Below are 14,095 nucleotides of genomic sequence, written 5' to 3'. Positions count from 1 at the left end.
CCAAGGTCAACATTCGGCCGCCTCACACCCATGGAGGCCCTGCTGGGGGCCCCCCAAGGCAGTTTCCCACTGCCTTTCTGTGCCAGAAAGAGCCGACCTGGCGAGTACTGAAAGGTTTCTGGATGGTGGATGGGCTGTCTGAGCCAGTCGGAAGCCATCCAGAAAACCGTTTCGGATTCCGTACCAACCAAGCCCATTGGAATGGCTCTATCGGAACAGGCAGGTCCGATTCAGTTAGGATGGCTCCGAACGAGGGTTGGAGCCATTCTTCACTGCATCGGGATCGGGCCTTATGGTGGATGGTAGTCCAACCAAGGTGGTGAAGGAATGACCTCCAGTGGTGATGAGTACAGTTATTTTTGTCCACCACCCTGACAGATGGCTGCCACATGCCTAAATCAGGTCCATGTTCTACTAGTTTATGTCTGCCAAGTGTTTTCATGATGGAAGTATTTTTGAATGCTGATTTGGTTCCGAATTTTATTAACATTCCTTGACCTTATGATATACTGTATTAAGGAAGCTGTATGTGAATGAAAAAAGCATGCTGTTTATTACCAAGTGTACATATCTAGGATTTGTTGTAGCCATCCTACATTCCCTAGCTTAAAAGGAACTCATCAACATCTTTCTTCTCTCATCATGCTTAAGAAGATGTTGTTGCAAGATGTTTTCATCACAGGACTTGTTTTGTCGTCTTGGTGAGTGGTTGGAAGTTTCTCCTTATTAACCAGTGCCCCCAAATGACTGCCAGAGGAAGCCTTCTACCACTGGCGTGGGAGGAAACGGATGTCTTTGCGGTGCAAGGCTCTGCAGTCATTAATTAAGTATGCTTGTGGATATCTTCGGTTTCCACGCTGTGATTTATGTAATGGTTTTGACAAAGTAGTACCTAGTTACCATATGTAATAGCATTGTCACCAGAGAGCAGGGCAGTGGGTGGCCCCGTGTACACCAGTTTTGGATGTTTTACGACTCAACATTGGGTGAGGGATCCTTTTCCATGCTTGCATTGGGGTCCCTGGCACCCTGGTCACAGTCCTGCCAGCAGCTTGCTATTTCACAGCTGTATGGGATTCTTTTTTGCACAGCCCTTCAACATCTCCCAGCTTCGTTACTGCTTAGAACTGGAAATTGCCTTACCTCCATCTCGTATAGTGGATTTGCTGGTGTGGAAGAGTGCTGTCCTTTAATTTTAGAATCTGTGTATTTTAGTAGCCTTCTTGGCTTGACTTCTGGCACCAGCCCTGACCTGGGAAATGTACTCGTTGTTAGAAATCTACAATCACCAACTTCCAATTGCCATGTGTTCAGTCTTCTTGGTCAGAGTGAGCTGGTAGATGGCTACTTTATGGCAGATGTTCATAGTCTTGCATTACTCATATGCGACATGTTTCTCGCCCCTGTTGCAGCCTTAAACCATGTGCATTGCACCTATCACACTTCAGGTGAGAAAGGACGGTACATTCCTGAGTATATACTGTTTACGTTGGATGTAAACTATCTGCTAAACTCGAAATGAGAGCAGCCCCAAATGCAGAAAATGTGCTACACCTTTCACTCTGTTGCTACATCAAATCTCAAGCAATCCTCTGAGTTAAAACTGAGCCAGATTTCGAAACGATGCTGTTGACCTATGTGCTTCAGTGCAAAGCCTGCTTCTTTGCTGATTTAATTATATGCCAGTCTATTGACCCGGTCTGCCCCATCTAATTCTTAGTATTAAGAATGTGATTAAGAATAGTAAAATTGGGTTGTAGACCCCAGCCCACATCCTGTTGTTCTTCTGCATGATATGTTCCTTCTCAATTTAGAATTCAAAACGTGTCAGCATATTCACGTTGCAGATCATCCACTTGACCATATTTTTCCACCAATGGACTGGTATGGCCAGATGCAGATGACACAATCCCCATCATATAAGGATAAGCTCCAGGTATTTATTCAACCCATCAAAAATACTTTGGATGAAGTAATCCTGTCACAAATAGTATCAGAACAAATGGCTTAATAAATCTATTGCGAAGATAAGACGAGTTATTTGCAAGGTAGATGCAATGGAGAATCGAATATGCACCAGATGAGAAATTAACCATTAAGGCTAATTGTTCAGAACATGTAGCAGCAATAAAAAAGTGTTAAATTACATTAATTCAGCAAACGTATCACTTCAGCCCAATATGTAGGGGAAAGAAGTGTTTAGAAGTATTGAACATTTGAACCATTTTCCAACTCTCAACAACCACTTAACTGACTTCACAAACTTTCTGTGGTGAGTTATTAATCTTTTTCTGTCAGAAGATATTTCCAACCTGCTTTGAGGCTGGAGAGAAAATTGATAAAATGGGTTAAATACCTTCCCGTCCAATCACGGGTATTCACAGTTCCATCCTCTTATACATTTCTCCTTGCAAGATACTTTAAAATTCATTGCAGAGAATAAACCACCTTGGTCACTTTCTAAACAACGGGCCTGTTTCACAAAGATGAATTTACACTTATGAGTAAGCTTACTACCTTTCTGCATTCAGAAGGGTAAATTTAGACCAAAAGTCTAACTTTACCTGTTTTCGGTATTTACAAAGGTAAACTTAGACCAAAAGCCTAACTTTACTAATAGTAACTCACTTTTGTGAATAGGGAAAGGTCGTAAAGTTAGACTTTTGGTCTAAGTTTACCTTTGTGAATACTGAAAAGTAGTAACGTTAGACTTTTGGTTTAAGTTTACCTTTGTGAATACCGAAAAGTAGTAAACTTACCCAAAAGAGTAAGTTTACCTTTGTGAATCGGGCCCATTGTTCTTCAGGGGTCCTGAAGCAAACGGGTTTTGTGTATAAAGACCCTCTGACAACCTAAATAGCTTCCCACAAACAGCAACTGAATGAATGAATGAAAAGTAGCTGCAGTCACAGCCTTCCTTAATAAATCGTCAATGGACCCACATAATTTAAGTAACTTGCTGTCCATTTATTTGCTTCTTTCTAAAGCAAAACTACTTGATAGGGTAGTTCTGGGTCAATTTCAAGACTATAGGAAGAAGAGGGCCTTCTTAGATGTAACCACTTTGGTTTTAGGCTAGGTCATAGTATGGAGCTTATGTTTCTGTCCTCGCTTGATGAGCTGCGTTTAAAGGTGGGTTGAACTGGAGTGGGGGAGCTGATTCTGTCGCCTGCCTTTGATCACCACTTCCTACTGGATGGACCACATTTTTCTGACTGTCAAGTGCAAGTTGTTGAGTTGTTTAATTTGCGTTTGGCCAACAGGTCTCAACTGTTGCTCTTTCGTACCTTTAACTCCTTGGCTCAGTCAGGGGCGTAACAAACGCCCCCGCAGACCCCGCAGTGCGGGGGGGCCTCACTCTCCACAGTTAATGAAGGGGCCCCGGCCCCCTCAGCTCTTCTGAGAGCTGTGAGAGAGGTCTGCCAGCCTGCTCGGAGCCCCTCACCCCCTCCCTCTGACTGAAGAGAAACAAAGTATCAATATACATTGTTTCACTTCAGTCAGAGCCAGAGGCAGGCCCGGGACAAGGACGGGGCCCCAGAGACAGCAGTCTCCACTGCTCCTCTGAGGCAGCACAGAGCCAGGCCCCCACTCTCTCCTCTCCTCCCCCAGCCCAGAGAAGAGACAGGGACAAGGATGGGGTGGGGGCTTCACCCCACAAGAGAAGAGACAGGGACAAGGATGGGGTGGGGGGCCCACCCCACAAGAGAAGAGAAGAGAAGAGACAGGGACAGGCCCCCATCCGAGAAGAGACAGGGACAAGGATGGGGTGGGGGGCCCACCCACAAGAGAAGAGAAGAGAAGAGACAGGGACAGGCCCCCATCCGAGAAGAGACAGGGACAAGGATGGGGTGGGGGGGCCACCCCACAAGAGAAGAGAAGAGAAGAGAAAGGGACAGGCCCCCATCCGAGAAGAGACAGGGACAAGGATGGGGTGGGGGGCCCACCCACAAGAGAGCAGAAGAGACAGGGACAAGGATGGGGTGGGGGGCCCACCCCACAAGAGAAGAGAAGAGAAGAGACAGGGACAGGCCCCCATCTGAGAAGAGACAGGGACAAGGATGGGGTGGGGGGCCCACCCACAAGTGAGCAGAAGAGACAGGGACAAGGATGGGGTGGGGGGCCCACCCCACAAGAGAAGAGAAGAGAGGGTGGGGGGCCCACCCCACAAGAGAAGAGAAGAGACAGGGACAAGGATGGGGTGGGGTGGGGGCTCCACCCCACAAGAGAAGAGAAGAGACAGGGACAAGAAGAGACAGGGACAAGGATGGGGGCCCACCCACAAGAGAAGAGAAGAGACAGGGACAAGGATGGGGTGGGGGCCTCAGAGAGCAAGAGCAAGAGACAGCACAGAGCAGTGCTCGGGACCCTGACAAGGGTGGGAGTGGGGGCCCCCAGACAGAGTATTCTCCAGGGCAAAGCTCACATGAGAAGGGACAAGGCAGCAAAATGGTGCCCTCAGGTAAGCACGCTTGTTAGAACACACCATGGGCGTCCGCAGGGAGAGGGAAATGGGGGTCCGAGAAGGGTGCAAGGCAGAGGGGGAGAAGGGTGCAAGGCATAGGGGGAGAAGAATGCATGGTAGAGAAGGGTGCAAGGCAGAGGGGAGAAGGGTGCAAGGCAGAGGGGAGAAGGGTGCAAGGCAGAGAAGAGAAGGGTGCAAGGTAGAGGGGAGAAGGGTGCAAGGCAGAGAGGAGAAGGGTGCAAGGGGAGGGGAGAAGGGTGCAAGGCAGAGAGGAGAAGGGTGCAGGGCAAAGAGGAGAAGGGTGCAAGGCAGAGAAGAGAAGGGTGCAAGGCACAGAGGAGAAGGGTGCAAGGCAAAGAGGAGAAGGGTGCAAGGAAGAGAGGAGAAGGGTGCAAGGTAGAGAAGGGTGCAAGGCGGAGAAGGGTGCAAGGTAGAGAGGAGAAGGGTGCAAGGCGGAGGGGAGAAGGGTGCAAGGCGGAGGGGAGAAGGGCGCAAGGCAGATAGGAGAAGGGTGCAAGGCGGAGGGGAGAAGGGTGCAAGGCAAAGAGGAGAAGGGTGCAAGGCAAAGAGGAGAAGGGTGCAAGGCAAAGAGGAGAAGGGTGCAAGGCAGAGAAGAGAAGGGTGCAAGGCAGAGAAGAGAAGGGTGCAAGGCAAAGAGGAGAAGGGTGCAAGGCAAAGAGGAGAAGGGTGCAAGGAAGAGAGGAGAAGGGTGCAAGGTAGAGAAGGGTGCAAGGCGGAGGGGGAGAAGGGTGCAAGGTAGAGAGGAGAAGGGTGCAAGGCGGAGGGGAGAAGGGTGCAAGGCAGATAGGAGAAGGGTGCAAGGCGGAGGGGAGATGGGTGCAAGGCGGAGGGGAGAAGAGTGCAAGGCGGAGGGGAGAAGGGTGCAAGGTGGAGGGGAGAAGGGTGCAAGGTGAAGGGGAGAAGGGTGCAAGGCAGAGGGGAGAAGGGTGCAAGGCAGATGGGAGAAGGGTGCAAGGCAGAGGGGAGAAGGGTGCAAGGGAGAGAGGAGAAGGGTGCAAGGTAGAGAAGGGTGCAAGGCAGAGGGGGAGAAGGGTGCATGGCAGATGGGATAAGGGTGAAAGGCAGAGGGGAGAAGGGTGAAAGGCAGAGGGGAGAAGGGTGAAAGGTAGAGGGGAGAAGGGTGAAAGGCAGAGGGGAGAAGGGTGCAAGGCAGAGGGGAGAAGTGTGCAAGGCAGAGAGGAGAAGGGTGCAAGGCAAAGAGGAGAAGAGTGCAAGGCAAAGAGGAGAAGGGTGCAAGGAAGAGAGGAGAAGGGTGGAAGGTAGAGAAGGGTGCAAGGCGGAGGGGGAGAAGGGTGCAAGGTAGAGGGGAGAAGGGTGCAAGGCAGAGTGGAGAAGGGTGCAAGGCGGAGGGGAGAAGGGTGCAAGGCAGAGGGGAGAAGGGTGCAAGGCGGAGGGGAGAAGGGTGCAAGGTGGAGGGGAGAAGGGTGCAAGGCAGAGGGGAGAAGGGTGCAAGGCAGAGGGGAGAAGGGTGCAAGGCAGAGAGGAGAAGGGTGCAAGGTAGAGAAGGGTGCAAGGTGGAGGGGAGAAGGGTGCATGGCAGATGGGAGAAGGGTGAAAGGCAGAGGGGAGAAGGGTGCAAGGCAGAGAGGAGAAGGGTGCAAGGTAGAGGGGAGAAGGGTGCAAGGCAGAGGGGAGAAGGGTGCAAGGCAGAGAGGAGAAGGGTGCAAGGCAGAGAGGAGAAGGGTGCAAGGCAGAGAGGAGAAGGGTGCAGGGCAAAGAGGAGAAGGGTGCAAGGCAGAGAAGAGAAGGGTGCAAGGCACAGAGGAGAAGGGTGCAAGGAAGAGAGGAGAAGGGTGCAAGGAAGAGAGGAGAAGGGTGCAAGGTAGAGAAGGGTGCAAGGCGGAGAAGGGTGCAAGGTAGAGAGGAGAAGGGTGCAAGGCGGAGGGGAGAAGGGTGCAAGGCGGAGGGGAGAAGGGCGCAAGGCAGATAGGAGAAGGGTGCAAGGCGGAGGGGAGAAGGGTGCAAGGCAAAGAGGAGAAAGGTGCAAGGCAAAGAGGAGAAGGGTGCAAGGCAAAGAGGAGAAGGGTGCAAGGCAGAGAAGAGAAGGGTGCAAGGCAAAGAGGAGAAGGATGCAAGGCAAAGAGGAGAAGGGTGCAAGGAAGAGAGGAGAAGGGTGCAAGGTAGAGAAGGGTGCAAGGCGGAGGGGGAGAAGGGTGCAAGGTAGAGAGGAGAAGGGTGCAAGGCGGAGGGGAGAAGGGTGCAAGGCAGATAGGAGAAGGGTGCAAGGCGGAGGGGAGAAGGGTGCAAGGCGGAGGGGAGAAGAGTGCAAGGCGGAGGGGAGAAGGGTGCAAGGTGAAGGGGAGAAGGGTGCAAGGCAGAGGGGAGAAGGGTGCAAGGCAGATGGGAGAAGGGTGCAAGGCAGAGGGGAGAAGGGTGCAAGGGAGAGAGGAGAAGGGTGCAAGGTAGAGAAGGGTGCAAGGCAGAGGGGGAGAAGGGTGCATGGCAGATGGGATAAGGGTGAAAGGCAGAGGGGAGAAGGGTGAAAGGCAGAGGGGAGAAGGGTGAAAGGTAGAGGGGAGAAGGGTGCAAGGCAGAGGGGAGAAGGGTGCAAGGCAGAGGGGAGAAGTGTGCAAGGCAGAGAAGAGAAGGGTGCAAGGCAAAGAGGAGAAGGGTGCAAGGCAAAGAGGAGAAGGGTGCAAGGAAGAGAGGAGAAGGGTGGAAGGTAGAGAAGGGTGCAAGGCGGAGGGGGAGAAGGGTGCAAGGTAGAGGGGAGAAGGGTGCAAGGCAGAGTGGAGAAGGGTGCAAGGCGGAGGGGAGAAGGGTGCAAGGCAGAGGGGAGAAGGGTGCAAGGCGGAGGGGAGAAGGGTGCAAGGTGGAGGGGAGAAGGGTGCAAGGCAGAGGGGAGAAGGGTGCAAGGCAGAGGGGAGAAGGGTGCAAGGCAGAGGGGAGAAGGGTGCAAGGCAGAGAGGAGAAGGGTGCAAGGTAGAGAAGGGTGCAAGGCGGAGGGGGAGAAGGGTGCATGGCAGATGGGAGAAGGGTGAATGGCAGAGGGGAGAAGGGTGCAAGGAAGAGAGAAGAAGGGTGCAAGGCAAAGGGGAGAAGGGTACAAGGCAAAGGGGAGATGGGTGCAAGGCAGAGGGGTAAAGGGTGAAAGGCAGAGGGGAGAAGGATGCAGGGTAGAGAAGGGTGCAAGGCGGCGGGGGAGAAGGGTGCAAAGCAGAGAGGAGAAGGATGCAAGGTAAGTGTTACTTATAACAACTGTATTGGTGACAGTGGCATAACAATCGCCCCGCATCCTCTGCAGTATGGCGGGTCGCTGGCCTGAGAGCTCTAGACTGGCACGGAGAATGGGAGGGGGGCCCCCTCCATGTAGTTTGCAGGGGGGCCCCCTCATGTTTTGTTACGCCACTGCTTAAATCACACCCTGGGGTCCGGCATTGACACCCATGTACCCAGGGAGATGGTGCTGTATGCTGCAACATTCAGCTGCCCCGCTCTGTACTGCTGCAGCTAACACACATCGACGGGGAGATGCTTACCGGTCTGCACCACTGGGGAAGAAGTGGCATCCCGTTATTCTACTGCAAGCGTGGCCTCCTGGGACCTGAGGCTTCTTGCCTGATACAACGCTGGCACCTGTGCCAGTGATCTACTCAGCACGATACCCCAGCTCCAGTAACTGATAAGAGCTGGGTGAAAACCTGCAGTCTTAGCGCACCTTTACCCATGCAGCACCTTCATGAAAGCCTCCCCTCCTGGCCACGACCCTCTTGGGCCAGTAGCGGCCTACTGAAACCAACTCCCTGCTAATTTTCCCTCCACCAGCAGCTGCTGCATTCCATAGGAACCGTAGCCTTCTATAACCCGGCTGAGCCCTGCATTGGAGAGGTTACCTCCTCATGCTTTGTACAGCCGTTGCCGTCATTTGCTCCACTGGGCGAGGAGGCGCGATGGCAGCCCATTAATCTGCTGCAGGCGTAGCCTCTTGGGACCCGAGGATCCTTGCCCGCTCTGGCACCTGGATCTTCGATATCTATGGCAAAGCCCCTGGCTCTGGTGCCTTGTAGTGGTCAGGTGCCCATCTGCAGCCGTGGCACACCCTCACCCATGTGGGTACCTCTGTAGCGGGCTCCCCTCCAACTGCGACCCATCTTAAACTGTAGCGGCCTATTACAACTTACTCCCTGTTCACTTTCCCACCCACCTTTACTGCGCTCCCCTCCTTACACTCAGACAAACTGTTTTTCGAATTGATTGAAGCACTGGGCGCTAGCAGATTCTTGGAGTACCTTTAACCCAACCTACTGCGTGTATTCTTTTTATTGCATACCCCACAACTTATTTGGGCTCCTGGACCACAGACTATGTTCTCTTTTCAAGCTTCAGATTATTTGGGCCCGGGGGTGTCCGACCATGATGCCACACTGTGGACTTGCAGTGGAGAGACCCTCAAACCCCAGCTCCTGCTTGACGTTTACCCTGCAATTGCGTTGAAGACTCCATATTCCGGGACTCCAAGGGCTCTCATATCCACAATTTCTTAACTGAAAATGACAGCACTGTCTCTGATAAATTTCTTGAATAGGATGCCTTCAAGGTGGTCACCCACAGAATTTGTGTTCAAGAAGTAGTCGGCATTTGTCGCAAACTGGACAAAGAAATTACTGAGGTGGAACAGTGTCTGCCTTTATTAGAGCATCAGGCTGAGCAGGATTTATCCCATTGATCCGCACTAGAGGAAGCCAAATGCTATTAGGCTGCAGTCTTATAGGGCTTTAATTTCATTGAATAAGCGGCCAGAACCTTTATGGAAGGTGACAAGTCAGGCCATCTTCTTGATTGGCTAATTCATCAGGAGCAAAGGGAGTCCCCCATTCTTGAATAAATTCCTCTTCCGGTGCGGTACTCCTCACACAGCATGATATCCTTATTGAATTCTACAATTATTATTCCCACATCTTCAAAGCACCCTGTCTAGACCTAGAAGGGACTGCCAAGCCATTCCTTAATCACCTCCCCCTGCTGAGAATCATCACTGTTACTCCGGACACTTTGAATGCAGTCATAACACCAGTGGACATCAAACAGGCAATTCAAGACTTATAGCAACACAAAAACATGATGGACAGAAGGGTGAACATTTTCTAACATTCACCACCCCGTTGAGACCTAGCCAGGACCAATATCCCTGGCCCTGATGGACTCTCTATAGAATATTACAGCATGTACTTACTCTGAGGTCCTCGCACCTCGACTAGCCGCCATGTACAAAGAAGCCCTCTGGCTCGGTGAGCAACCATCTTTTCTCTGGGAATCCTTATTAGTTACCATCCCCAAACCTAATAGGGACCTCACCAGTGCTGCTTCCTGCAGCCCCATTGCTATTCTGGGGGCTGATTATAAAATCTTAGGGATAATCTTGTCCACCCAATAGGCTCAAATCTTGCTGTAAATCATCCAATCACACTAGAACGTATTTGTCCCCAGATGCAGAACTTCTCACAACCTTCAGTGTCTTTTCTACATTTAGGGCCAGGTTCAGGATCGATGTCCATTTGCTGTGTGCCTTTTTTCTCAACCTGGAGACGCCGGTTGACTCCCTGGATTGGAAATGCCTTTTTTAGGTTCTGAGCATCGGAAATCGCCGTGTAGCCTACACGCAATGCTTGTATACAAAGTTCCTTCCCTTTCACTGGTCCAGGTGGGCCTGCACATCTCAGGGGATTTTTCAGTTGACCTCGGTACTCAGCAGGTGTGCCCTCTTTCACCTTTGCTCTTCGTGATGACCATGGTGCTTCTGGCTATTCAGCTTCGCCAGAATGGCATGCATTGGAGTATCCCCCTTGTGGACAGGATACATACAGTCTCGCTCCTGTTCATCCGAGATACCCGAGCAGACCTTACCAGCATCCAGAGTGTGCTGCAGTCATTCGCTAGGCTGTCCGGCTTAATCATCAACTGGAACATATACTGCAGTTAACCACTTCACAATAACCTGGCCCCACAAGTGATCACTTTAGGTGGTAACACCCTTACTTGGCAAAACTCTGCAGTCAGATACCTGGGAATCTGGTTAAACCATTCTCCAACTGACTTCTTTGACAGCAATTAATTTCCCATGTTGTCCTTAAAGATAATGTTAGTTTCTTTTTGACAAAACTTCCACCTGGAAAGACTGCGAGCGTTGCACTTCAGAAGATGGTGATCCTACCCTGACCACTTATTACTTTTCCAACCTTCCAGTTTTTCCTCCACTTACTGTCTTTCAAGACCTCAAAACTTGGCTGATGGAGCATATTTGAGGGTATGTTCGCCACCGGATAGCCCTGAGATAGCTGCAATTACCTACGGAGAGGGCAGGCTGGGTGCCCCTTCACTTGAAGCCTATTTTCTAGTGACACAATTACAGTTGGTGACTAGGTGGCTATGCCATTTCATTCTCTTTTTTTTATTTTTTATTATCCTCATATGCCACCTAGGTTCTGATTGTGCAACTTGCTGATATACAAACACCATGCTGGCTCAATTCTGTCGACTGGTGGGGAGTATAAAAATGGAACGGTGTCTTCATCCCACAGCAATAGTGTATAAACCAGGTTTGCAAACACAGAAAACCATATAGAGATCCCAGGTGTGCAGCCAAGAAAAATGCTAAGATAGCATTAGTGTCCGGCTATGCCCAGCAATAGGGTTGATGGCTTAATCATTGGACCTGGGGAAAAAAAAACCCAGGCTGTCAATGGTCCCACCTCAGAAGATACCAGAATGATATTTTGTCGCTGTTCCCAGCTCTAGCCAAGTCTAACCTGGACACCTGTAGTACAGAAGTGTACCAATCATTATCTGAGGGAGGAAGAGAGTCTTTCCACTTCTTACAAATCTCTCTCCTAGCAAGCAGGATAGTGTAGAAAATCAACTTCCTTGCCTCTGCCGGAACACTGTCCACGATGCCAAAGATTACAGAGGTGAGGTCTGGAACAATGCTAATACCAAGTGATATTGAAAGGGTCCTACTTATGTCTTCCCAGAACAAAGAAAGATGAGGACACTCGAAAAACATATGTATGTCCGCTGCGGCTAACAACCCACATCTCGCACAAGTCACCCTATTTCCCTGATTAAATTTGGAAAGTCGTTCGGGCGAATAATAAGCTCGATGGATGGTGAAGATATGGTTTCTACATAGCCATGCTGGTTTGACAATGTCCCACATCATACCGCATGATGTAATCCAAAGGTCTTGCAGGTTGGGGGTAGTTAAATGCGGTAACCAAAGCTTTTCCGGAAGCGAGAATTCACCATCCAGTTCTTCCAGGATTAGTTTATACCAAAATGAAATCTCCTTCTTAGTGGGAGATTTGTCAACTAGAAGATTGATAAGGTTACTATGTCTACCCAGTGGAAACATAGTTCCTCGAGATGGTGAAGCTTTATATGCACTGGACCAACTTGATATTTGCGTATATTTAAATCTGGAAAAGTTTGGGCCAATTTTGTTTCTTAAACAGTCCCATGGTAGCAGAGTGCCATCATCAAATAATTCTCCCCATACCAGAAGTCCAGCATCTCTAATACATTGAGCCAGTGTATCTCCCAACCACGCCGGACATTCGGGAAGACCCCACAGAGGCGTTCTACTACCATAGTACCCTATTTTGATACCTTTTGTTAACTGGGCCCAAATTCTTGACATACCCCGTAAAACTTTCAGTTTGACTTTAAAAAAAAACATAGGATCTCCAAATTTAAAAAGAAAACCTGACAGGCTCACCCCCTCTGCCTCCAATAAAGTAGTGAAAATAGAACCAACTCCTTGATCTGATGGATTCTTTAATAAAATCCTGGCATAAGATAGCTGGAAAGCCCAAGCATAGATCTGCAGGTCCGGGGCTACCAGCCCACCCTTATCTCTGCGTCTCCTGATTTTCTTCCAAGAAATTCTCATGAGGTGATTATTCCAAATGAAATTATTAATGTCAGCCTGTAATTTTTTAATAGGAAGAGGTTCAAAGTATAAAGGAATAATATTAAATAAGAAAGTAATCTACGGTAGAATAGACATCTTAACAAGATTAATTCTACCTAACAGAGACAGCGGGAGATGGGACCAATTCTGGACAAACTTGCGACATTCTTTAGCTACTTTCGAGAAATTTTTGGTAGCAATCTGTTCTATATCACCAACAACATCAAGGCCTAGGTACCTCATCTCCTTACCCAGCCGAATGCCTGCAGTAAAGGAGCTCTGATCAATGTTCCAGTTCATCATCTCAGTTTTTAATGTGTTGATCTCGTATCCGGACATCTCCCCAAACTCCGATGCCAGTTTGAATATTGCAGGAAGTGCCAGGTGAAGTGCGGACATAAAGATGAGGATATCGTCCGCATATAGGGCCACCTTTATCTCCCAACCCCCGCATGTGAACCCTTTGATGTCAACACTATCCCTCAGACTCTGGGCAAATGGTTCAGCATATAAATCAAAAAAGAAGTGGGAGGAGAGGGCAGCCCTGCCGAGTTCCCCTAGAAATGTCAATAGGGTCAGATAATACCCCATTTACCAGAACACTGGCCTTAGGATTCCTGTATAAAAGCTCGATAGCACAACGGAATCTACCTCCCATGTTGAACTTTGCCAAGGCCTCCGACAGGTACAACCAGTTGACCCTGTTTAAGGCCTTGGTGGCATCCAACGTTAGAGCCGTGACTGGAAGAGATTTCAGAAGTGCCAGATCTATAGCTCCTATTAAGTCGTGTGTCAATTGGAATAGTTGACGCCCCTTGACGAACCCCTTCTGATCCGGATGTAAAATGAAGAGTGCAACTACGGCTAATCTATTTGCAAGTATGGATGAGAATAACTTGTAATAGAGAGGCCGTCGCCTCTGTGGAGGCGAATATAGCCATGGTCCAGCTTGAGATTGATTCCAAGGCTAGTTCCTCGGATGATGTCTTGATATCTTTGCGTGAGAGATTACTCTCCTTAAAGGGTCAATTAGCCTCAACTCTCAACCTGAGATTACAAGAAAGATGGGAGGCCAGTAAGCTGGCACATTTCCAGTATGGGGATGGTGCCGGAAAATTACTGGCATGGAAAGCAAAAACGGATCAGGCACTTAACAACATTGACCTGATTAAAATTATTGACCTCCCCTTAACTGTGGATGCTGATATTAGAGCAGCTTTCAAAGAATACTTCCAAGCCATATATCGGGAGGACAAAATATTAGATCCTGTTACCATTAGGGATTGGCTTGGTAAAATTTCCCTCCCATGTCTATCCGCAAGCCAGAGTGAGAAGCTAGAGACCGAAATTTCAGAAGATGAAGTGAGGAGAGCTCTCCAGAATGCTAAGAAAGGAAAGGCATCTGGCCCAGATCGCCTGCCAGCAGAAATTTATAGATCATTGGAGCAGGAGCTTGCCCCCTTTTTGACAACCCTGTTTAACCAGATTCTTATGTACGGGGCGCCACCTCCGGTGTCATGGGGCAATGCCTCTATCACTGTAATATTAAAACCTGGGAAGCCATCAATGGCATGTGGTTCTTATAGACCAATCTCTGTTTTAAACGGAGATTACAAGATATTTTAATGCCATTTCATTCTCAGGGAAACATACCACCATTCCCTACCCCTTACTCTCATTGTTGCTAGAGGCATCCTACTCCC

General features: G+C 49.6%; 1 protein-coding gene across 1 annotated transcript in view; it reads left to right on the top strand.

Moving 5' to 3' along the window:
- Nucleotides 1–9,152, top strand: part of RTL1 (retrotransposon Gag like 1) — a 34,174-nt gene extending 25,022 nt beyond the window's left edge. Inside the window, exon 2 of the mRNA XM_086939465.1 lies at nt 9,012–9,152. Coding sequence (XP_086795591.1) covers nt 9,012–9,152 — 141 coding nt within the window. The remainder of the gene's footprint in view (nt 1–9,011) is intronic.
- Nucleotides 9,153–14,095: the final 4,943 nt, after the last annotated feature.

The sequence above is a fragment of the Lissotriton vulgaris genome, chromosome 9 (assembly GCF_964263255.1).
Source record: "Lissotriton vulgaris chromosome 9, aLisVul1.2, whole genome shotgun sequence".
NCBI lineage: Eukaryota > Metazoa > Chordata > Amphibia > Caudata > Salamandridae > Lissotriton > Lissotriton vulgaris.
Note: the sequence above shows the minus strand (reverse complement) of the source record. Positions and strands in the feature narration are given on the sequence as shown.